A 25,554-nucleotide genomic window follows, 5' to 3' on the forward strand; every position below is an offset into this window, starting at 1 on the left:
ATGCTGCCCAGATAAAATTCAGTGGGAGTAAAATAATTCCTTCTACTTCCTACTCCAGCATCCCACTCTCCATGCCACCTACAATTGTGTCAAATAAAGACAGAAAGCAAAACTCCATCTTCAGCTTCCTGCTCCAGCACGTCACGCTGTGAAGCAAAGCCACCAACCGGGCGCCTATGGAGAACCTGAAGTGTAAAGAAACCCCAGAGCATTCAACGTGAGACGAGGTCCCCCTGTCACATTAGCACACCGCAAGCAGCTTCGAACTAAACAGGCTGAGTGGGACCTGACATCCCCTTTACAAAGCTTCCCTGAGAATCTGCACATCTTTCTTCCTACCCAGTAATTTATTGCTACACACCAGGGACATGACCCTCTTCTCTTGACATGGTGCACAGCACAGGGCATCTGCTGGACACTCCCTGCTTTCTAATCAAGCAAACTGATTGGGTATCTCAAGAGAGATCCTGCAAAATACATTTGTATGTATGTAATACATATATATTACATATGCACACATACACGTGTGTATACATATATGTATCACAAACAGTTTTTACTCCCTGTGGTATGTGGTCAATGGGTTTATTACCCTTTTCCACCATCTCTAACCCCATGTTAGTTTAATCTTTATGTTACGCTCACAAAAGAATACTAAGTATGACTATTACCAGAGATTATGCTGCACATAATGGAAAAATGTACAAATGTCTACCAGTGCATCTTCAGCTTCCCTGCTTGTCTGTGGCAGGCTACGCCAGGAGTGTGCTACTTACAGCAGTGTTTACCAAAGAACTTTAAAGAGGAGGATAGACCATAAAGCAATCCTTTCTGTAAACACCTTGTAGCAAGAGCCATCTCATTGGAAGAAACCAGGAAAGACATTTTCTTCAGAAAGCAACACTTACATACTGGATCAAGTCCTGTGAGGGACCACCAAAATGGTCAGGCAGCTGGAACATACAGTGTATGAAGAAAGGCTGAGAAAAGTTTAGGTGGTTTTGTTTATTGTTTTGGTTGCTTGTTTTTCCCCAAGCCTTAAAAAAAGACAAGGGAGATCTTCTTGCTATTACCTAATTAGGAGGGAGCAGGGGAGAGGGAAGATGGACAGAGTCAGGCTCTCCTCAGAGATGCATGGTGAAAAAGAAGGACAAAAGCCACCGGATGCAACACAGGAAATTCCCATTGGCCATATAGACAAAAATTATTCCACCATGAAGGTAGTCAAACAGCAGTAGAGAGGCCCAGAGAGCTTATGGACCTTCCATCCTTGGAGATGCTCAAAATTCAACTGGATGAGGTCCTTAACAACCTGCCTTAACTTCAAAGTTGGCTCTAACATCAAACTAGCCCTGCTTTGTTTAGAGGCCTGGACCAGATGATTTCCAGAGGTCCCTTCTAACCTCAGTTATTCCATGAGGTAACCAAGGCAAGAACATGCTAGATTAGCACCACCTAGACAAGAGGGTTTGCTCCGTGCCCTTGCCTCCTCCAGTGCGGAAGAGAGGCCATACCGCCTTAAAAATACACACCACCACCCCCCTTGACTTAAGCCAACAGATTTCAATTTGGAGATCTAGAAGCAAGGTAAAATACCAAAACCACCAAGGAGGACTGTCATGGACATTAGATTACTTAATAATGTATTTTTCTTTCGTTTGTTTGGGCTTTTATTTGTTTTGGGTTTTTTCTTTTTTTTTTTTCTTTTAAAAGATTTGTTCCATTATTGCTGACATTGACAGAGATGAAGAAGGGTTTTTATGGTTTAGGGCCTCTAAACCAGGCTGCAGTCCAGGCAGTAGGAATTTCACTGAGATTCAGAGTGAATCCTCAATTACAATCACTTTGGTGCACTTTTACATCTCTGGGCCTTACTGTCTCCCAGAAAAAAGTACAAGGAATGGAAATACGCCACAGATTAGATGCAAGCTCGGTCCCAAGGAAACAGAACTGTAGGGTTTCTTCTTCCTTTAAAAGCCAAACATGGATTTCCCTCTCCCCTCCGTATACAGTGTTGATTTTCACCATTGTGAAGTTACTCCACTGTTTCCCCCCTTGAGGACCATAAAACCCAGAAAGAGCTTCTGGGAAGGTGGCCACAGAGCTCCCAAAACAATGCAAAATGTCACAGCTTTCCCCAGGCAGGGATTCCAGGAGAATCTAGCCGATCAGAGAGACAAAAGCAGTTTTCCCCAAATGGATGAATGATGCCTTTGCTGTAGTGCCTGCAACCGTACTGCTCACTTAAGGCACCTCGCTGCTGCTGTCTGTGGGTACGCATGCTCCTGGGGGAGAGCCACCAAATACTGGAGAGGAGGAACAGACCAGCTACGAAAGGGGAAGAGTCACACTCCTGAGAGACTGGAAGAAAGGAAAGAAAGGTCACTCTACAGTTTAAGTAGATGAGGGCTTCACACAACTCCTTCCTTCAGTAAAAAGGACTGCACCTATCACTATTCAACCTAGCCATTCCCAAGTGCTGCAGAAGTACTGCAGTTTTACACTTACTACTCATGAGTTACCTGAGAAACAACAAAACGCTGACCCAGCAGCAACGCACATTATGAGCACACAAGTAGGACAAGGAGACAGCTTCCTCTCTCCACCCTGAGAAGTTTAGTGTCTGGAGGTTGTTCTGTCCTGGAACATGGAGAAGTTGAGTTTTGGCTTCATTTCAGTGTCAGCACTGGGCTGACAGGTACCCTGGAGGGTGATGAGAAGATGGACAAGTAATCTGGGAATGTATCTGCCCAGGAAAGAGGTAATAAACACAAAATAAAGGCAAAAACATCAATAACGCCTGCGTTAGGAATATCATGGACTGAATTCATGTGTGTAAATCTACACACTTAGTTGGCCAAAGAAGAAGGTGAGGCTGGCAAGATGTCTCTAAATAGAAAGGAAAGCAGAGCAAGGGAGCGCTAGGGATCTGAAATGCTACTCGACAGGAAAAACAAAACAGCCAAAAGTAAGTTTGCTCTCTCACTCTTGCTCTAAAATGGAAGCAGTGATGACAGTTCACACCAGCGGAGTAAATGCAAGAGCAAAGATTGTTAGTGGGGCTACAGGAGCAGCCCTGGAAGGCTGCAGCCCTGCCCCAGTTCACATCTGGCCTCGCACACCGTCCCCAAGACACCCAGGAGCTGACCCTTGAACCCAAACTCCCAGCTCCCTGATGACCACCAGGCTAGGTTCTCACCCCAGTGAGATGACATTTAATGTCAAATATGTATGAATAATTACAAACACATTAACAGGAAGGAAAGGAGAGAGACGAACACAGCTGAAATGTCCATCTGCTCTGGAGTAGTTAGCAGGGCAAGCGAAACGCATTATGCCTGGGTCTTTCTCAGATATTTCTCCAGGAGTAACAAATACAGTCTGGCTATGTTTGGCAGAAAGATTCACAGCAACTTTGGAGTCCTGTATGCATGCACACAGCTTCCACAGCGTACAAGGTATTTGGAAAATAAAGACCAAAGCAGCAGAGGCAGGGTGAGAACCTACGGCACTGCTCAGACCCTTACACCTCCCACACAGAGAGCCACCACAAACTAGCCATAAACCCGGGAGGTGGAGGACAGAGCTGTCGTGCAAGGCACTACCTGAGGGAAGGTCCCTTGGTTGCAAGGGCAGCTCCCCCCCCCTCACTCAGTGGCCATGTGCCACCAGTCTGTACCTAACTCATTAGAAGTCAACCATTCAGATTAAAACAGGAGAGTCAAGTTGCAAATATCTACCCTCCCAAATGGAGGCCAGTTACAAGCACACCTGGTCAAGCCACACACAAACACCACGAGGCAGATCGATACCCCAGCAAGGGAGAGGGACACCAGTGAAGCGCTCCGCTGTGCCGAGCTCTCCTGTCACCATTCCTTCAGCAGGTGCTGAAGATACACCGCGCTTCTCCAGAAGCATTCAAAAGCTTTGTGGCAAAGGGTCAGGAAAATACCCCTCACCAGCACCATGCCTGCTGCTTAATCTTATTCATACAAAAAGATCAAACCAAGCTTCCAGCTGCTGTTTGCCTTCAGTGCTGTAACTCAGTATAGAGGTATCACTGGCAGCATTTCAATGCCACTTGGTTTTCCCTTGCTGCTGCTTCAGCGGTAGGAACTGCTGTTGTATTTGGATATTTGCATGCGGGGAAGCAGGGGAAAAGGGCTTTCTTCAGTTGCAGACCTCTTGCAGGATTTCATTTGCATAATCATTTTATGTGCAAAAGCATACAGTTAGACTTTCTTTGCAAAGCCCTCTCTCTGAGCCAATATGTGTATTTAAACTAAGTGATAATGTATCCCTTTAATACAGCTTTTATTGTTCAAACAAATATTATTTTAAGCAAAGTGAGTTCAGCAAGGATTCTTAAGGTAAAACAACAGGAACCGAGGAAAAAGAGAAGGCAGAGGGGAAGATGGTGGGGACAATGGAACAAAGACTCCCCACCACCAGGCTCCTATCTCCAAAGCCGAGCGAGATCCTGAACACTAGCTCTATTTATGTCCCTTCCTTCTAGCTGTACTTTTTAAGGCCACCAGAAAAGTTAGGGAACAAACGTAGGTGACAGAGGCAAGGAGAAAAGATTTCAACCAGTGTAATGCAGTTAAGCAGCAGAAAAGAAAAATTCCTCTTATCCCAACACAACAATCCTGCAGGAAAGCAAAGGATGGGAAAAGAACACACCAAGCAACTCTTGCTAGCTACCTCCAATTCACTTTGAGAGCAAGCCACGAGAGCAACAGGCCTGCAGTCACTAGGAAAGGATACTCAACTAGTATCACATACCAGAGAAAAGAGTCAAAAACTTTTGGGGTAGGAAAGATTGTTTTTCCCATTATTCCAGACTGACCAACGAAAGCAGAGGCATGACTTGATGAGAGTTGAGCTATAGTTCAAGTATAGTAAGAATTATCCCATTCTGAAATAATCACAAGCATAATCCAAGTCCTCCAGAGTACTGAGGTTTGAAACCAAAGCACCCAGACACTTTTCAAGCCCAGAGAAATGAGGAATCCCCCCACAGAGACCACCATCTCAGGGAACAGATCCAGAAAGCCCTGACTACAAAGCTTGGCCTCTCTGGCAGCATGTTACCTAGCTAGCCCGAGTCCCAAGGCACAGCACTCTGGTTGTACAAAGCAAGCATCCTATTTCTTTATGAAGCAGGTTTGCACTCGAGGATTTTCTGTGCTTTGACGACAGATCTGCTGTCGGGTTCTCCAACAGCAGCTTGATGAAGGCGGCTCTGGGGCTGTCCGAGAGAGTGGCAGCCGCTCAGTGCCCACAGCAACCAGCCATCAATGAAAAGATGCTCACCAATGCATTGACGTGGGAACTGCCACAAAACTAAAAAAAGTCTCGAGTCAAAATTTAATGGTGATGGGGGGGAAAAAGCAAATGAACAACAGATGTCCATGAAAACCTGTAAACTACTAAGACAGGACACCACACAAAAAAGGAGGTTGCCTATCTATGCCCTCCCTTCACATCCAGATGGAAACACCTCCCTGAAATCACCAGCTTCATCTTTAAAATGTCTGTCCAAGGCAGACAAATGGCACCACCTTCCATTCACACAAGCAGAAGGCCAGGAGAAACTAAGAGACTTGTCCTTTTTTCTGTGGTTTGTTTTAAGGCTTTAAAAAAAAAAAACAAAACAAACCCCAACAACAAAAACCAACAACAAAACCCCCACCATATTTGGCTTACACTGAAGTCTTTAAAAAAAAAGTCATAAAGAAAAACTGACAGGGACAGGATCCAAGCCATTACATGCAGCATCTCAGGCCAGCATTTTTACCAGAGCAACAGCTCATCTGGATTTAACTCCCTTGCCTTAAAATTAAAATGCTATCTATGAGTAGCACAGCCGAGCCAAAAATTGTAGCCAGGAAGCGAATCCTCTAAGACTTCCCCCCACCCTGCTTCTAACTTCTGTTTTCACAGCGGATCTGAAGAAACACAACCATTCCTCCCGGCCAGACAGTAGCAGAGGCTGGAGTCAGTCTGGCCACCGGCTTTTGCTGGTGGATGACGGGCACAACGGCTGCCTGCTCATGCCCCCATAGCTGCATCATTTCCTTTTGGGCTCATGAGTAAAAAGTCACCTGTGTCAGCAAGGTGAGCAGGTGTGACAAAGCACATGCAAGAAATAACTCCTTATATCAGCAAAAATCAATCAGCCAAATATGCCGCAAAAACTAATTACAATGACTTTAACTGGATACGACAAAAAGGGAGAAATAAAATACAGGAAAAATCAGAAGAATTAGTTCAGCAAATAAGCCACTTAATTACAAGCTATCACCCACCCTACACCACCCTGGGGTTTGGGCTCCAGCCTCAGTGTTACCCACAGCTGCTTCCCCACAGGCAATGCTCACAGAGCATCCAGGACCATAAATAAAGTATATAGGAGTACATATGCAAAAGCAACATTAAATCCTTCTGTTTCTTGCAACGGGGGTGCTAAGACTAGCTCCCTTTTACGTGACCCTGGAATTACAGCTATGGCCCTCTGGGAGACGTGCAATCCTGTTCAGGCAAGGCTTCTGCCTGGCAGGGACGGCAGTTCTCACTTGCTCTTCCAATCCCTCATTTTCAACAGCAACAATGTCACGGGTATTATCATGAGGCCAATGAGAGAGAGAAATATTCTCACTCCTAGAATTTACACACCATCAACAGCATCCATTTCTTTTTGCTCTTTTTTTTTTAAATCTAGCAATAGCTAGACACATTTCTTTCTCATTTCCCTGTCTACCTCACCAAGCATATCATAGATCCTAGTACTTTTTAGCACCTACCCCTGCCTCCTCCTTCTGTGAAGCTTTTATTTAGTCCTAACAAGCAAAAAGCTCATACAGTGGTTTCCTTCCCCCACTCTCCTCACTACTTCCTCTAGACTTGCTTTGAGACAATCAAATGCAATTCTTCAATTAAAAGCTGTTTATTAAGAATTAGCTCTGCTGGAACTTTCCAGCATGCTGACCTACACAAGGAAAGAAAGTTTGCGATGCCGTGATGCAGACTTCGCTCCTCATTTTTCTTTACTGCTCTTTTAAGTGTCTGTACAAAACGCCCTGTTGACCCGTCTGAAGCTGAGTGATAAGCAGCTGATCTACTGTGTTTTACCGAATGTCTCTTATCTAAACCAATCTCCTTAAGCAAGCCATATGCTGCAAACATACTTTGAAATGTCTCCATAATAATCTGAGAAGCAGAACTGTTTGTCAAATAGCACACACACTACTGCTGGCCACTTGGAATAACCATCAGCCACAAGTAGGTACATATGCTCATTGTGATCTGCAAAAATCAGCATGGCATCTTTGCCAAGGCTTAGCAAATGCCAGAGTGGTTTCTAGTTTCGACAACTACCATTCACTTCGGCTAATTTCTCCTTTTACATAGAGCTTCAAGCCTGATTACCAACCACGAATATGTAACAAACTGCTCCTTTCAATTTGTTGTGGTGATATTCATGCCTTTCACCCAACATCCCAACATGAAAGATTTATGGTATTAATCATGCACATCATAGTAAACAGTCATTCTCTACTGTCGATTGCATTTTTATGCTGGAATAAGGATGAAAGTCTTGAGCTGCTTATCATTTGACCAGCCAGAAAACAAACTATTATTGTGCTATTTTAACCAAAGCTGGAGCTTAGTTTCTACGGGTAACGTCTTCGGATGCAGCTACACGGTTCAGGAGCTTGACTATCCCATTTTGAAAAACAATTTAGAAACTTAATCACAGCTAAATGCAGGGCTTGTCTACGCAAGGAGTTATTCAGGAATAGCTTTTCAAAATTAAAGATTAATTCTAGACCTGTTGTCTAGAGGCTCTCTTTCACAACAGCAAGCTGCATTAAGCCAGCTTGCATTCCTGCACTGCAAGCTATGCTTGCTTGAAAGATACCACGGAGCAAGAACAACCCCGGCATTTGTCTTGCTAGAGTTAGCAGCTACTGGATTGCGGTAGCTAAGCTGCTGCAGCCCTCGAGCTTCAAACTGCACCCCACAATAAGCCAGCTACTTGGGTTTATAGGATCACTACCCGGTTGCACAGCCAGGAGTTGAGTATGTTTGTCTGTGCTGCAATCCAAAAGCAAGCATGAACCTGGGGTACATAAGCCCCACAATTTATTTATCAAGGAGTCGAATGCAGTCTGTTGCTGCCCGGTGACCCCAGGTGCAGGGCGCTCAGCACACGCTGCAATGCCCACTCAGGACATTGCATCAATGGTTGGAGCACAGGCCAGGCTGAGCTCCACACGCTGTTACAGCTGTGCTGCAATCAGTAACCGAAACAGCTAATTTAAAGCTAGCTCAAGAGTGCACCACAAGTTACAGTCCTACTTTTTGTGTAGGCATAGTGTACGTGCACTTTAAGTGAATTTGTTTGCAAAAAACATTCCCCTAATCCCACTGTCTCGTAGCATTGGAAAGATCCTGTATTCTTATCCAGTTTCCAAGTATCCTCATTTGTAGAGGTATAGGGAATAGCAAGGCACTATCTTCCACTACACCTTAAAATGGGGATCTTCCCAACATGCAGCTAACACCACTGCCCACTTCTGAGTTCCAATTTCCAGAGATAAGAAGGTCATCTCATTCAGCAATTATTTGATGACTGATCAAGATAATCTCCTTCTCAAACACATACTTGCGAATTTTAATTGCTCTAAATAGAAAAGAAAAACATCTCTCAAAAAAAACCAAACCAAAACCAAACCCAAAAATCACCAATTCCTTTTGGCCTTCATTAGCATTTGGGAAACAAACACTAGCGATTTCTTCTTCCTATCTTCATACTTGTAAGAAAAATAGGAATACGGCTTAGCACATACTTAAAATAACAAAACGTGTTGGAATATTCAGACTTTGCTTTTGCTTCTTCAAAAGCTGTGCTCTGCTCTGGCATCCAGAATCCTTGATTCTGAGATAACTGGATCAGAGCCTGTTTTCAATGGCTTATTCCTTCTTATCGAGGATGTATTTACCTTGGATCTATCAGCCACAGGGATTGCACTTAATACCAGCTGCACTTTACCAGAGAGAAAGGATGGTTAAAACTTTGCTGATGTTCGATTCTCCATTCTGCCACGGGCAAATCACTTAATCTCCATCTCATTTCCCCACATGCAGAGTGGAATAACTGTAGGCAACAGAGGCATTGTAAAGGTGGAAGTTCATAGATATTACAGTGATGGGAAACACATAAAGCCACAGGAAATCCTACTTGCACACTCCGAGAGGGATTTTCAGGGTCTAACAACTGCAGTGGAAATACCCCAGACCAGTTAAGTTTTCTTAACACCCCAGCTGGATTCACTTGACTGAGAGGGGAGTTCAGTCTCCCATTCCCAGCTGGCTCTTGCTGCTCAGGTTACTTTTGTGAGCATCAGTTTCTCACATTTCCACTATCTCGAGGCATGATCTGAGTCAGAATAATCCATTTATTAAACTTAGCAAGAGACAGTCATTCTTCACTCTAAGTCTACAAATGTCTTTTTTCACCATGCAAGGCACACAACAAGCACCAAAAGGTGAAATGGCATTTGTAAGCAAAAGCTTCAGACATCTGTCTGAATCACATCTTTGTTTTTTCCTTTTTATTTCATCACAAAGGCATGCAAGAGATGCACAAGATTCCCATCCACATTTATTTTCAAACAATTTACGCCAATTAGTGAAGGACCATTTCCTTCTGAAACAGAAGCAGCAACGGCAAGCCGCTACTCTTGTATTAAATGTCCACCTGCAGACATCCTAAAGCCTTTCTCGCAGCTTGACTTTAGCTTTCAATGGTATGTCAGTTCTTCTTTAGGTGACATTCGCTAATTTGTCTTTGGAAACTGCCGTTCTCACTGCACCTTTGTCAACTCTTATCCTCACTCTGCCATCATTTCCATTTACACGAACCCACCAAAAGTATCTGCACGCCACTACAGCTCACAGCAGAGAGAAACCACAAGCCAGCACATCACAGCCAGACGGATTTTTAGTTACATCAGTGATATATCCCCTATGAAAGCTAAAGCAAAGGGATAACAGCCAACACCACATCCACAAGCGATTTGCAGCACGAGTGAAAGGAGCAACAAGAAAGCAAGAGGCTGGCCAGATCAATAAAAGCTGCTTGAGATCCTTGCTCACCACCTTGCTGCACCCTCTCCCTGGAGGTCTGCAGCCCAGCAGAGCCATGACCTGCTCACAGAGCAGTGCTGGTGACTCCAAATCACCAGGGCACTCCAGCACCACGGCTGTCCCCAACGGGCTGTCCTGCCTTATTTGCAACCACTGAAATACATAACTGCGTCTATGCTGCTGTTCATTACTAGCACGACACTAAGAACACAGAGTGCTTTACAGAAGCGTACAAAGGGAGCATCCTTCTCAGAGGAGTTTAAACATTACTAGACCATAAAGCCCTCTGTAGATTTTGGGAATACAGTCACACAAGCACACACTGGAGTAACCATATTGCCTAGGCTAGAAGAACAAGTAGAAAATTTAAAGAATTAATCATTTCTATTCAGCTGTCTCTCTCTCTACTTCCCTGGTTAACTTAGGTATCTCCCGTCGCCAGCCATGGACCAGAGTATTTGGGCATTAAAACTAAAGGTATTAGTACTGCACTGGTGCAAAGAGCTCCCTGTAGGCAGCCACGATGCTCAGAAGACAGCATTGCACTAAGTCGTGTTTTCCAAGAGCCAAAGCACAGCATCAATCAAATACCTCCGCCATGGCACCCTCAGCTTTGCTGCCTCAAGGAGATATACTGCAGCACTAATACCCTCACCTGAACGCTTCAGAGGCCCTGATAGCCAGCCACCACCTTGCTGCCTTCTTTTCTCCTCCTGCCAGAGCAAGGCCATGCATGAGGATCCCTCTTCCCTCGTATCTGTTCGGATTCCTTTAACTCCTTTAAACCCACCTTTTCTTTTTGAGAACCAAAACCAAACAAACAAAACCCCAAAAGAACAAAAAATAATCCCCAAAACACAACCACGCAGATATGTGAAGAAGAAAGAAACGGCGACTGCGCTTGAAAAGCAAATTAAGGATTTGAGAGGCCTGCACTCGCTTTATTGTTGTCCGTTTCCCATAAAAGATCATACAAGATGCTCCTGGAAGGTGAGAATAGCACTTTCCCACTCCACAAGAGTATTATCTTGTGGAAATAATACTCCAGAAGACATAATCTTGGGGGGGCGGGGGTGGGGGGAATCATGAACTGCTTGGGTACAATGTGACAGAGCTTCAGCCCCCAAAACAGACCAGAGAGAGATGCAGAGCAGCACGCAAGCAGCCAGCACCAAAAACCGGGAAGCAGCAGCTCACTCCCGGGCGTTCCCTCCCGCGAACTTCGGCCTCGCTCCCACGCGCGGGAAGACGCCGGGAAGACGGACAGGAGGGGTTTTCCTCCAAGTCCACCGCGGCGGCAACCGAGAGGCCGAGCTGCCTGCGGGCGTTACCTGGCGCTCAGCCGACGCCGCCGAGCCGAGCCGAGCCGGCCAGCCCGCCCCACGCGTGTCCGGCAGGGCGCGGCAGCGACCCTCCTCCGCCGGCGGACGGGCGCTGCCGAGGCGGCGTTTCGCTTTCCACGGGGTTTGCCCCGAGCAAGTCCCGGCCCCCCCCGGCCCCGGGCGCTGCAACGCCTCCCTCTGCCGGGCAGCGGCGGAGCGGCACGGCCCCGCCGCCCAGATGTGCCCCCCACCCTGCCCAGATGTGCTCCCCAGCCACAGCTGGAGAGGAGCGCGCAGGCAGGCGGTGAAGGAGAGGCAGCTCCGCTCCCCTTTCCCTTGGGCGGGAGGGAAAGCAGGAGTCGCCTGCAGCCGGCGCGTTGCCCCTGGGCAGAAGTCAGGGGAGGAAGCGGGGAGCAGCAGCCTTCGGGCCAAGAAACACCCCACAGCGGGCATGAAGACTCTCAGCCTCCCAACACGTCCTGTCCCGGCTAACCTGTTGGTAACAGCCCTTCTCTGACTTAACTTTTGTTGAGCCAAGATCAGCTGATGCCCAGCATCTCCCTTTCCGGGCTCCACTTGTCAAGTTCTTTCCTAGCTCTTCAATGCAGCACTTTTGATCGTCAGCTCCATGGGTTATCACACATTTAATTTCTTCTTTTAAACACTAAGAAAGTGCTTGGCTATAAAAAACAAACCTCTGTTGTTCCTTCAACCCCTTCCCCCAAATAAAGGATGGATGAAAGCTTTTTTTCTTTCCAAAGCAAGTACTTTGGATCCTAACAGAGTAGACATCTCACCAGTTAAACATGGACACGGATACATTAAACGTGCACATCCTCCTCTCCCACTTCTTCGCAGCGCATCACTCCCTGGTGGATCCTGGAGGCCCTGACAAATCTGCATTCTGCTGCGCAGTGTCAGCACCATATCCCTCCCCTTCCTCCGCAAGCCTGGGGGACACTGCCATATTTTCCCCTTCTGAATTTAAACCCGTGCAACACCAGCAGCTGATGACTGGCAAAAGGTAGCTGGGACACAGGCACTTGATGCGTTCGCCTTGACTGCTTGAGAGCAGAAATTATCTCAAAGTTTTCTTAATAGTTTCAGTCTACATAAGACCTGGGCTACCAGGTATAGCCTAAAGAAACCCACATTGTATAACCAGATGCAGGTACCCACAGTATCTCTGAGAACAAACCAACATTTTCCACTGTCTCTTGTCTGGAAGCAGCCCATCGCAAGCTGAACACTCATCTTCCTCGCAGCAAAATGCGGCCCCCTCTGAGGACACAACACAGCAACCCCTCTGCATAAAAAATACCCATGTCTCACCTACCCTGAAGAGAACTTCACTAGTGAACTGTCTCTCCAGAGCCACACAGGCAAGCCAGTTGACTGTGGACTTACCTTACGCTGGCTAACGTAGCCTTCTGCAGGTAGGGTTCAGGACATCTCCACAAATGGAGTAAGAGACACCCTCCACCCCAAGCAGTCTTTCACTAGTAGAAATGCATCTCTCTATATCCCTTTTGCCAGCCCATTGACATTGGGCAGAACATAATTTTTCCCCACCCCTCAACTCTGCCCTCCTCATGACAAGCCGTAGCCATGCAGGCAAGACTCTTGGGCATAGACTATGCTTAATGAACCAAGAGAGCACAGTATCTGTGGGAGGGAGGGACTGGAAGCCTGAAACTGCACTATTCAAGAAAGCAGAAGAGCAGCAACTCCAGTCAAAACACGGGCAAAACAGTAGGGCTTCTGGCTGATGGGAAGTGTCACAAGATCTCTGAGTTTCCAGCATGGAAGTCACTTTGCCTTGTTACTTAAAAATAAGAACAGCAGCCTCAGCAGTACAGCATCCCTTACTGCCACTGCTGAATTGCTGTCTGACTACTGAACCTCCAAGGCCATCTTCCACTGCATCTTCCACTTATTGGGAGCCACTTACTATATCTCCCTCCCCTATCTTTTAAGCTCATCTGAAATACATATATATTTCAAAAAAATCCAGTGCAAACCTGACACAGTGATAATTTTAAAAGCTATGCTGCTCATGTCAAATTATTCAACGTCTGTCTTCATGTTCCCACAAAAATTAGCATAGGATGGTGGTTTCTGATGACACCTATAGTGAAATATTTTGACTTCTACCAGCAAGTTGCAAACAACCTGTCAAGAGGATAATGTCAGTTTTCTAGTACTGCATATTAAAGCCAATTGAGGGCTTATCTGGTGTGTGAAGCTACTGACCTGACCTAAAAACAGAGGCTCTGGTGTCACAGGAGGGTGAATCTGACACACTACAGCTGGAGAACAGCAAGGCACACTGAAGCACAGGGCCGGACAGATTTAATGCCTTGACCTTAAAGAGCTGCTAAAGAACTATGCAAATCTTGGACCTACCCAGTCCTCAGGTGAGACTATTTCTATAGCCCTCCAGTTACAAAACTCATTCCTGTAACCAAAAGGCTACAGCCTAAGCCACCACAGATGTAAGGGCTGGACAACAAGGAGAAATGGCTGAGCACAAAGGATGTGTGTACGTGTGTGTATATACACACACACACAAATATAGATATATATACACAGTTTGGAGGACCACTGTGCTCATACGTCACATTTTCCAAACAGAATCAGCCAAGAAGTGGCTCACAGGAGCCAGCTCCACCGCTACTTCAGCCAGCAATCTGCTCACCCATTTCTGAGGGCAGAGGGTTGGGCACAGGGTGCACTGGGATAACAACAAGATAGCTGAAGAGCTCCTCATCTGGACTCCTGTTCCCGCTGGCAAAACAGCTATAGGCAGAGCAGAGGGACTGATCCAGGTCACCAGGCTCAAGGTTAACTTAGAGTGTGTCTGTGCCCCCAGAAACGGGCAGCAGAACACAGGCGCACACACACAGGTTGCAAGAAGGTGTGAGGCATCCTGCATTGAAAGCTCTAGGAAAAGAGCCTTTTACTTTACAGGTAAAAGGAGCAGGAAACAAATCATGTCATGTGTACCCGAAATGAAAAAGTGCAGATGTTTATGGCCTAAGCCCGGGATATGTTTTACCATGACACTTCTCCATCACAGACGCAAGAAAACATTCTTCCACTAGATTTTTTTGGCATAGTGGCATCTCATGGGTGATTCAGTGTGATAGTGTCTCTTTAAAGAAGGAGCTTTACTGGGTCATTTATTCCCCACCTCAGAGGCCAAGGCAGGGCTACTCCATACTGCAAGTGCTTCACCCCCACCAGTTTCAAGTGCCTGAAGTAATGCAGCCCAACCAGCCCCTCTGATCACGGTGCCAGGCAGCTTTCCCTGCTGCCCAGCCTAAACCTTCCTTTTATTCCCTTTCCATCACCTTGCTGTAGCCCCTCATCGCACACTGTGATGACCATTCCTGAAATGCCTTTTCTTCAGGTGAATTATCAGAGGCAAGGGACAAAAGATCCCACTGTTTTATTCAGCCTGAAAGGCTGCTGCTGATCAGCTGGACTGTGCTAGCTGCAAGACAACTCAGAAATGTTAATTATATACTGCACATGGAGTAAGCAGAGCAGCAGCCCTGTGCACGCTCTGAACCAGAGCTACGGAAGTCCCAAAGTCTGCAAGGCTGACTAGGAAGCAAGAGGCATACTCCTCCCTTTGGAAACACTCCCTATTCTCCCCTATCAGTCTAATTTATAGTCTTTAAGCATTGATAACTCCAAGCCCAGAAGGGCAAGTCACCTTTCTCCTTACCTCTTCCTCCCTCCCCTCAAATTCTGACATTTCCTAGAGATCTATTACAGCTTGCTCCTCATCTTGACCAGCAGCATTAATGCACCAGGATTGGAAGGCACATGCAGTTTGGGAAATGGGGTGCCACCAAAGGCTAATAAAAGTTGCCTCTTGGCAGCCTGCTGAACTGCCTTCTGTATCAGGCCAGCCTTGTCTTATTGCAACAAACAAGGCTGAAAGGATGGGATCAGCTAATGAGAAGAGGGTTTCAGACACACTTCAGTCATTACAACAAATACCAATTTATATAACGAGCCTCTTCAGGTAGCAGGCTAAAAGCACCTTGACTCCTAATTAAATTGCACCTCCATTGCAAATGCTCCTTTCCCAGAAACCCCCTTACACACATTTTATTTATACCATTTATCTCAATAAACCTCTCCAACAACTCCGCTCTCCTAGACAGAGGTCTTTTGTGCGCATCCATGTGGGTGTATTATTTAAAGGGTACATCACATGGATACTTTATCTCATTTAATCTGATTTAATCTCTGCAGATTTACTAAAATAAAATATATTTATAGACCCATATAGATGCCTCTCCCCATCTCCATCACCATAAATAAATATTCAAAAGCAGAAAAACAGATCTGAAACACGATACTTGAGTTCCCATAATTTCTACATTAAGTGCCACATGAGACTGACATTCACAACACAGAATGCTCAAGTACAGATTAAAGCTATGGTGAGAGACTAACATTTAAGACAAACCGAAGTGGAGGGGGGCAGTAGGACTAGTTCCTAATCCTGCTTTATTTATCCTTGCAAATACAACAGTAGCAATCCAGCTCTGCTTGAGCCATCAATAACAGCAATCTTGAATCCAAATAAACAGTGCTGGCTGCACAAGGCATGAAATCAGTGCAGGGTAGTGGACTGAAGGCAGGATTGGGAAAGACAATATGAAAACTATTAGTCACCACAGAAGTTTGCGGTGTGCTGATTCCACGAGACACTGCTCTGGGCTGCTCTCAGAGAGCTGCGTATTAGGGCTCCTGATGGTCTCAACAGATAGTTTGAAGAGGTAGGGGAGGGGAGAGGAGGGAATCGACTGGATTTCTCCTTTGCGTAAAGTAAGAGAATAGATAGAAGTAGTGTACCGTTTTGACTTAAAAGGATGCCTTCATTTTAGTGCATGTCTATATCTGTGCTTTCTTTTGTACACAGCTTCTCCGATCTCTCTCAGAGAAAAAGACAAAAACATCAGTAAGTTATTCTGAAGATTTAATTTAGCAGCAACTCTAGTAAATGCAAGTTCACTGAAGTGGATGAAAAAATACAACAGGCAACCTTCTAAGGCACATTTAAGCAAACATAGTTTTAAGCTCTGTCCCTCTTGCTATGGTCCCGAGCAGGGAGGCCGTTCTACAGCAAGTGACAGCTACTCAGCAGCAGGCACACTAAAAGAAAATTTAAAAAGTTCGGCTAGAAGCAGATTACTTGTTTGAAAGGACTAAATAACCTGCCCTGACTAGGTTTCTGTACCACAAACTCATTCTACTCCTCCTCTTTGTACCCTTCAGAGAGTCCTACAGTTTTCCTCTGTGCAGACTGGGAGAAAACACACATACTGGGAAGAAGAAAGAAAAAAGAAAGGAAGCTAAACACCCTCTATTTAAAATGGTTATTTTACAAAACAGACCCAAACTCAAATTAACATCCCAGCCCTCAAGGAGAAAGGAGGAATTGTTTCCATTAAAGAAATACATCATTAAAAAGTGACCTACAAAGACTTACCCATAGTCAGTGAGACTGAACTGAGCTTTGCCAGAGCTCACACAAGAGACTGGCTGCGTACTGTTAAAAAAGGGGGAGCGGGGGGGCTGGATTCTCTCACTGGGGTCTCTCTTCAGAGCTCAGAGAGGTTGGCTTGTTAGAGGCAGAGGCATGCCTTCCAGAAGGACTTTACAGCGACGCACAACTGAGTTGTAAGCCAAGATAAAGCCGGCTTGTTATGAGAGGCAAGTCTTGTGGGTTGCTTTTATTTATTTTTTCCCAGTGTATTGGAAATGCAGATCTTGTAAAGCAAGAACTAAGAGAGGGCTGGGAGAGGGAAAGGGGGGCTGCACGTCTGGCTAGAGTAAACCCCGGCTGTTCTCTCAGCCCAGGGCTTGTGCTCAGCGGGGCACAGGGTGCATCCCCAGCCTCTGCCCCCAGCCCTCCTCTCTGCCCTGGGAAGCCCAAGGGCTGCGGGAGCCAGACCTCTCCGGGGGACACCCGAGCTTGCCATTTGCCACCCTGCCTGCTAACAAGGAGGGGAAGTAAGCACCATAACCGCAAAAATAATAATAAACAACAACAACAGAGAAAAAAGTCAAGCAGCTCGACATCAGCTCTGCCACGGGCCACCCCCCACCCATCCCCTCGGTCTTGAGAAGAAAACCGGCAAAGTTCAAGAGGCGGCCTCACCCCCCGGCGGGGCTCGCCGTGAGTTGTGCGGGGGGAGCCGGGGCAGGGCGGGGAGCCGGCCCCGCCGGGCCGGGCAGAGCCGGGGAGCACCGCCCCGCCGGCCGGCGGCGGGGAGCGGGCTGCCCCCAGCAGCGAGGGAGGCTCCCGGCAGCCCGGCCCGGAGCCCCGGCCGGGCAGCGGCGGCCGCCCTCCTCTTCGGCTCCCCGTGCCGGTGCTCCGGCAAGGAAGCAAAGCCGCAAGGGCAGCCCGGGGAGGGGATCCTCCGTCCTCCCCCTGCCCCAGAGAAACTGCAACTCGGAGGTGCTCCCGCAGCCGCGCCGCCGCGTTTCGCACGCCGGCATCAGCGTGGCGTCCCCACGCGAGGCGGGCGGGGGAGAGGGGAGGCCGGGCCGGGCCCCGGGGTCGCTCCCCGCGGCAGCTCTCGCTCCTCCCGGCTCCAGCGCGGCCAGCCCGGCGGCAGCCTCGCCAGCCGTCCCTGCGTGCCATCTCGGCGGGCTCGTAAATCGGAGGCGGCCGGGGGTTACGGCGAGGAATTATGAAGTAGCTACAGGCGCTGGAAGCCCCTACTGCTGCATAAATCTCTCCGCTCAGGCTGCGACGAGCTTCGCCGGCATCCTTTACTTTCTCCTGCAGGTGCTTTTTAACTTTGATCCCATCGCCGCCGTCTGCGCCCTCGCCTCCCCCCCTCCCTCCCAAACGGCGACCGCGACAACGTCTCTTACCGTAAACCCCTTGTCCCCTGCTGTACGCCGGCACCAGAGACAGGAATAAAAAACAGATCATCTCCATCTTCAAGGCAGAGCCTTCATCGCCGGCGAAGAAAAGCAGCCAAAACAGCCCAGGCAGCATCCGGCGGGGGAGCGAGGAGCAGGCGAAAGCCTCCCGAAACGCCGCCCCATACGCCCCACTCCGCGCCGGGCACCGGCGCCCCTGGGGCGGAGGAGGGGACCCCCACGCCGGGGCCGGCTGGGGATAAAATGGAAAAAGCAAGAGGAAAAAAAACGGGGGAGAAGAAAAAGGAAGGAGAGAGCGAAGGAAGGAGGCAGGGAGGGCAGGGAAGCGGAGCGCCGCTTCCTTCCCGCTTCCCCTCGCCAGGTTGCTCGAGGATCTCCAGGAAAGCGGGCAGCCGCGCCCGCACTCGGGGTACGGGGGAAGGCCAGCCCGGGGGCGCCGGGCAGGAGCAGGGGCAGGGCCCGGGCCAGCCCCGCGCTGCTCCCCGGCCTCTGCGGGAAAGGGGGCTTCTTTGTTCAGCGGGAGCCGCCGAGCGCTGCCCGAAGTCCCGCGCTGCCCGAAGTGCTGCCAACTGGGGCCAACTTGGGAGAGCCCTCGCCCTCCCTCCTCCCGACGAGGCTCTGGCCGCAGCCCCAGGAGCGAACGGGGGGAAGGAGAAGGAGGTGGAGAAAAAGGGGGGGAAGCGAGGGTGGGGGGTAGGAGCCAGCTGCTGAAAGGCGGAGGGAGGGATAGGTGATTCTCTCTCCTCTTTTCCAGATCTTCTGGGGAGGGGACTGTTGTAATTAATCAAATCCAGGAAGGATTTTTTTTTTTTTAAAGCGGCTCCCAAGAGCTCCCCCAGCTGCACTGCATCGCCCCAGCCAGCCTGAAGGGAGAAGCAAACGAGGAGCCGGCAGACCAAGCACCCTCGCTCCACCTGCAGCTCAGCCCGGCTCCCCTCGCCTCCTCCCCAGCCGGCCAGGTCCTTCTCCCTTCAAAACTTTCCCCGCTGTCGTGTGCCGGGCTCGGGCGGGTGCTTCGCCTCCGCTGCTTGCCTGCTCCGCCCGCCTCGCAGATGATTTGCAGCTGTAGAGAGGTCTGTGTCTCTCTCCCTCGACGGCTGCCGGAGCTCCCGGTGGGAACTAACAGGGGCTGCACCTGGAAGGGAGCCGACGAGGAGGGACAAGAAGCTGGAGAAAGTTGGGTTACTCCTGCCAGACGCCGGCTGGAAACCGCTTGGCAGGTCCCTGCCCCGCCGCTTTTTTCTGAAGCGCCAAAATCTCCTGCAAAAGTTGCCGGGAGCGTCACCGCTCCCCAGCCGGCCCCGGGGAGCTGAGCTCCGCTCCGCTCCGCCGACCCCCGACGGGGCGTCCGGGGGCACCGCACCGCGCCGGCCCGGGGCCACCTCACCCCTCCCTGCCTGCCGGCTCTGCCGGGCGCGCTGTATTTTCTTCCCCCTTGGCTTTCCAGGTTTTTCCCCTCCCCTCTTCACCATTTCATTCCCCTCCGGTTAAAAAAAAAAAAAGGAGCCAATTAAAGCGGCCGTGCTCGGAAGAGCCCTGCCTCCTGCCCAATTCCGCGAGCCTCCCCTCGCCCCGGCCCAATTAGAGACCACACCGCAGGGCTGGGGAGAAAAAGGGACTTGCTTCGGGCGGAGAGATCAGCCGTCAGCCCGGGGTCCCTCCATGCTCAGGACACTCGCGGCAAGGTCGGCTTCTCCCGGCTGGGGCCTGAGATGTAAAAAGCCCAGGGGCGGGGGGTTGGGGGGGGGACCACCTCCTGTCTTGCATGGGCAGCGAGCCGGGCTGGGGGGCAGCGCAGGTCACCGAAGGGGGGGGGGGGGGGGAATCTCCTGTGCCGGCTCTGGCTGGTGCCAGCAAAGTTTTTTGGGCCCCCCCAGGTAGGTTGCAGGCTGGCGGGGCTGCCTTGTGCATGCTGCTCGGGAGCGGCGGGGCGGGGGGCCCCGGTGGGGCGGGGGAGCTGTGCGGGCCCCCAGCCCGCTGCGGGGGTCGGCGGTGCCCGTGGGACTGCTGGCCCCGGGCTGTGCCGATGCGCATACAGAGAAGCCGGCGCGGGGGAGCTGTGCGTTTCCCCCCGCGCAGGGCCCGGGGCGAGACCTCCGGCCGGGAGGAGGAAGGAGATGCTGCGCGACCGCCCCGGGCATCGGCACCGGCACCGGGGGGCTGCGCCAGCGCCCCGGGAGCGCCGGTGCGGAGCCTTGCTTTGCCATCCCTATCTCCAGCTGCTTTGCTAGGGGGATAAAACGCTGCTTCGGGGGAGCCCAGACCCGCTCGCCCCGCGGGGCTCCGGAGCCGGCGAGCCCACCCGTGCCTGGCCCGGGACCGTAGCAATGAGCCCAGACCGTAAAGCGGAGCCAGCGCCGTGGAACCCCTCTTAGCGGGGCGTACCGCGCCCGGGAACGGGCTCCGGCACGCCGCTCCGCCGGCGCTGGCCCCGCTGTGCTCCCGGTGTCGGGCTGATGCGCCCCGTCCCTTAGCGACACCGCGTCCCCTCCGCCTCTTCCCGGGGCTGGTCCCTGCCTGCCCGCCCGCCTCGGCCACGCGTGGGCTTGGCGGCCCCACGCCGGTCACGGCGCTCCTCTGCTGCGCGCTGCCCCCGGGAGCGCCCGGCCCGGCCCCGCGGCTCTGCCTCGGTGTCCGCTCGCCACGGTAGCTGGCGAGAGGTGCCGTACCCGAAGGGAAAGCGGATGGAAAGACGTACCCCAGCAGGCACCGAGTCGCCGTGCGAACAAGTCGCTCCCTGGATAAAAATGTAATTAAAAAGAAAAAAGGGAAAAAAGATTGTTGAGAGATAGGGCCCAGAGAGCGGCCGGCTGCTCAGTCATGCTCTAACAAACAAGCAATTAATAGATATAGCCGCTAATTAGTAAGCGGTTATTCCTATTGTAAATGGTGCTCAGCGGGAGAGAAAAGCGATAGCGTGCAGCAGGAGGAGAGCGGCGATACGGCCAGGGCAGCTTCACCCCAGTGACCAGCATCCCTCCGCGCTGGAGGCTAGGCAGGCGGATTTCCCACTGGACCATATTCCCTCACTTGTCAGGACGTCGCCAGTATAAAACTGCTTTGTTTGGCTTGGGGTTTTTTTCCCCTTTGTATTTTTTTTTCCCTATAACCGAGCGAAGGGAACATTTGCCAAGAAACTGTGGGCTTCGCACTCTGCAGTGTCCTTTCCAAAGATGACGGCATAGAGTGGGGCACTTATGAAAGCACCTGATGTGAGCAAGTTTATTTTTTAATACAATAAACCCTTCGCTGAGAAGGATTTAATCCTTCCTGCAGTGCGTGGTGGCAACATTAATAACGGGCGTATGGGTAGAAGGAGGCAGCCAGCACTAGGAGGACAGGCAGAGCAGCCCCTTTGCCAGGCACAGGGAGAAGCAGGAGCTGACGATGATGAGACAAAGTAAAACTGTCCGCATCTGCATGAAATGAGACGAAGTGATGTTTGCAGATCCAGGAAACTTCACGGTGATAAAAAAAACCATGGAGACAGGAGTTTTGTTTTTTTCTACTCATCATTTTTAGATAAGGATATTTATGGGGCATTTTGTAGCCTTTCCATTGTGGTTTTTTTTCAGGGATTATCATTAGATTATGGAATAGTGCCTCAGAGTTTGAACAAGGGTGAGTTACATATTTGGATGATGAATCTTAAAAAAAAAAAAAAATCCCAAAAATGTGTGCTTCACACCCCTTTTTGTGTTAACATTCAGTGCACGTGCTCATGTTTCACTGGCACAAATGCTCATGGAAAATGAATTTCAAAGTAAACTACCAAAGTATGTGAAATAACCCAGCTTTCTCTTAGCAAATAAAAGTATTTGTGCCAAAAGTACCTTTGAACTCATCCAATTAGGGAACAGTAAAAAACCATAAAGTGAGACTGTTTGTGAGCAGTCCGTTGAATTAAAGGGAAAAATAATTGGATAATAAATAATTAGAAAGAGCTGTCATCTGTCCAGGGATATTCTGAGTGGAAAAAAATACTGCCAAAACCCAAGTACATAACTGCATTTGCTAAATAAGGTAATTAATAATTATTGGTTGAGGCCTAATAAATCATAACATTCATAACTATGGTGTTTCCAGTGGGCAACAGCAAGCCAGCACACCCATGCACACTTGCTAAGCAATCTATTTGTTGTAAGGAAACCATACCCTGTAGTGATTCTACTTGTCAAAAAGCAAAGATGAGGGATGTCTTTCTTCCCCCCGGGCTGTTTCCGCAGAGCATATTTGTCCCGTCTTTCCGGCTGGGAGTCAGTGTCTCCGGTCCCTTCTCCAGACCCCACTTGTCAAATGAGTCCTGTCTCTTTGAAATATTTATACATACTACATCACCTATATTTCACAGCTACGTTAAGAGGTAGACAGTCTCTGGGACAGATGTGGTGTTCAAAGAGAGCAAATCATATACAGCACAATGTCACCAGGCAAGAGACGATTGAAGAACTGTGTGAGGCCAAGGTCCAGTTGCAAGAACATTAATTCTCTTTGTGTCAATGTTTTCATGCTATAGTCTGGCGCAGTCTGTCATTTATTTCTTTTCTGGGATGATGCAGCTATCTGTGGGCCCCACTGATCTCTTGAACTTGTGGCCTGACATTTCTGTCACCTCTTTCCTACTTATTTTCTTCTCAGCACCATGTCCAAAAATGTCTCCAGGATCCCTGAAGTTTCATCTCTTTCTCCCCTCCCTCCCTACACACAAGTATGGAAGTAGCTGGAAGCTTTGCTGCAGCATTTCCCTTGCTATGGCTTACTGAAAGGGAGTAGAAATAGAAAATAAGAAGGGAAAAGGAACACAACAGAGCACCTTAAAGGCAATGGGCAAAGCCAGGGTGACTCCAAATGCTACAAGAGAGGTGAGAGTTGAGAAGGGGAAAGCCAGAGGACTCTCTAGCACTGCAGCAGAGATGTTAGCAGGGAGACGGGAAAACAAGGGAATTCCATCTGCAGCACAGGTCTGCAATGAGGAGCTGAGCAGACGGGGTTGCTCCTGCAATGCTGCTGTGCCGAGCTGAGCTGGGGCAGGCTTGCAGCCGAGCAGCACGGGGGCAAGGGTCCGACCCGAGGCAGCGAGATAGGGCAGCAAGAGAGCCAAAGAGGGGGAACTGGGAAAGGCAGGGGAAAGCCGGTGGTGTGTGTGGGGAGGGGGAGCCCTGTCAGACTGCTATAAACAAACTAGGGGCAACAGCACCAAGTACTCCGCAAAGCACAAAGTACTGGAAGATGGGAAGGCAGGGCTAAGCTACAATGACAGGATGCAGTCAAACTGTCCGCTGTCTGTTTTCTTTCTGTTTAATTGGTCTTCATAGAAAACTGTAACAAAAAAAAAAAATTAAAAAATGCTAGTTTGTCATTCTGAGGTGCTGGAATCAGCATCTCTTTGGGGAAAAAAATCCCCCTAGCCTAGAGCAGTGCTTCCCACCATCCTTAACACTAGGCTGGTGCTGGATCCTCCTGGGTATCTCCTGCTTCCAGTATGAAGTATGCCAAGATAGGGCTATAAATCCCAAGGGCTCTGCTTCGCTGTCCTCAGTTCTCCTCATCTCCACTCCAGGGAATACACCTATGCTGTGTTCGCTTTCTACCCAAATGCATTTTGCAGCACTAGTAGTACCTCTGAGCCTCTTGTGTATTCTCTGCTTTTTTGATTAGCTTTCCTCATCACAGAGACTGTTTGGTACTGAAAGGAGGGATGAAGACAGAGTCCATCTCTATTCCTCGCCCAAGGTATTCATCCTGCCTGAGCTTTACCACCCTTCCTCCCTGCACTTCCCTGATGCAGCCGGTCCCAGGGCCGTGCTGGGATTGCTGGCTGCTGGTTGCTATTGTAGTGGATTTTGCTATTCCTGCCTTCACCCAATTATACGTTGACAAACTTCTGTTTCCTGGTTAAGGCTTATGTGAAAGCCATTGCAATCCCTTGCCCCTGTGCTCTCAGTGTGGGGCCACTCTCCTTTCCTCAGCTCAGGTGCTGACACACACCCCCCCCATCCCATTTCTTGTGCACTAAGCACAGAGGCTTTTAACTCAACCTTTTCTACCAATCTCTATGTTTTTTCACCTATATATCTAGTTTGCCAGAGATCCTGCTGGTTTTTTGCTCTTGTGCTTTAGGACAGATTGGGGATGGTATACGGGTGCAGACAAGTGTCTCAGCATCACTGGGAGCATCTTTTTCCTGTTTCACCCTTTCTTTGATCTTTTTTTCCACTCTGCCTCTTTCTCCTCCCGCATTCATGCTTTCTTCTTCTTTCGTACTCTTCCTTTCATGTGTAAAAAGTGAGTTAAAAAATGTCAAGCTGGTGCTGGTCAAAGGAACTTGTTCTCCCTTTCTTCCACTTCTTTACATTGCTTCAGCCCCCCTCTCCTAGCACACGTCTCCCAGAGTGCAGTGGAGAGGGATGCTTTTTCACAAAGAGCAGATACAAAGGGTTTGGGCATGATCCTCCCCTGTTTATGCTCTCTGCCACTGCCAGCAAAGGATGCATCGTTTGTGGATCTTGTTAGTGCCAGGCAGATGATCTGAAATATATGATCTCTGCCCTGCGGTGGAGGTGGTGGTGCTGGGGAGGGTAAAGGAGCTACTCCTGAAGCAGATGCCTTCTGCCAGAGGACTGTGTTTGAACCAGTTGTCAGCATGCCCAGGGGACTGTGCTACTTGAATTTCCCTTGGGAGGTCTTAAACACAACTCACGGGGATGATTAATTGACATGAATCAAAGTGAAATCTATATAGGACAACTCTCAGATAGGACCTTGCTGTTTAGACCTTGGTGAAGACAGCCTTTGGCCACAGACAGCACATTAAGTCTCCCATAGCCTGACATGATGAGGAGCCCATCCTGCAGAGTCACTTTTGTGGGAGTGCTTAGATAAGACTGTGGGCTCACGTGTCCTGAGACCACTCATTGGTGAGGTAACACCCCAGCTAGTACCTCCTCACTTCATTTGCCCAGTGGCCACACTCTTTTTTGGGAAGCTGATCTATCATCAATACATTGACTTGAAATTGCACACAAGAAGTTCCTCAGTCCCTGTTTGTCCCCAAACAGAGCCACCCTCACTTCAGGAAGGTGAGCATCTGTGGTTTGGGTGTAAAAAGGAAGCTGCAGAGAAAACTATTTTTCCACGAGAATCTCCTCTCACTACTGAT

General features: G+C 49.3%; 1 protein-coding gene across 1 annotated transcript in view; it reads right to left on the reverse strand.

Moving 5' to 3' along the window:
* MDGA1 (MAM domain containing glycosylphosphatidylinositol anchor 1) overlaps positions 1–18,510 on the reverse strand; it is a 147,806-nt gene extending 129,296 nt beyond the window's left edge. Inside the window, exon 1 of the mRNA XM_072858179.1 lies at positions 18,384–18,510. Within this exon, the coding sequence (XP_072714280.1) occupies positions 18,384–18,510 (127 nt within the window). The remainder of the gene's footprint in view (positions 1–18,383) is intronic.
* Positions 18,511–25,554: the final 7,044 nt, after the last annotated feature.

The sequence above is a fragment of the Ciconia boyciana genome, chromosome 3, assembly GCF_034638445.1.
Source record: "Ciconia boyciana chromosome 3, ASM3463844v1, whole genome shotgun sequence".
Lineage (NCBI taxonomy): Eukaryota > Metazoa > Chordata > Aves > Ciconiiformes > Ciconiidae > Ciconia > Ciconia boyciana.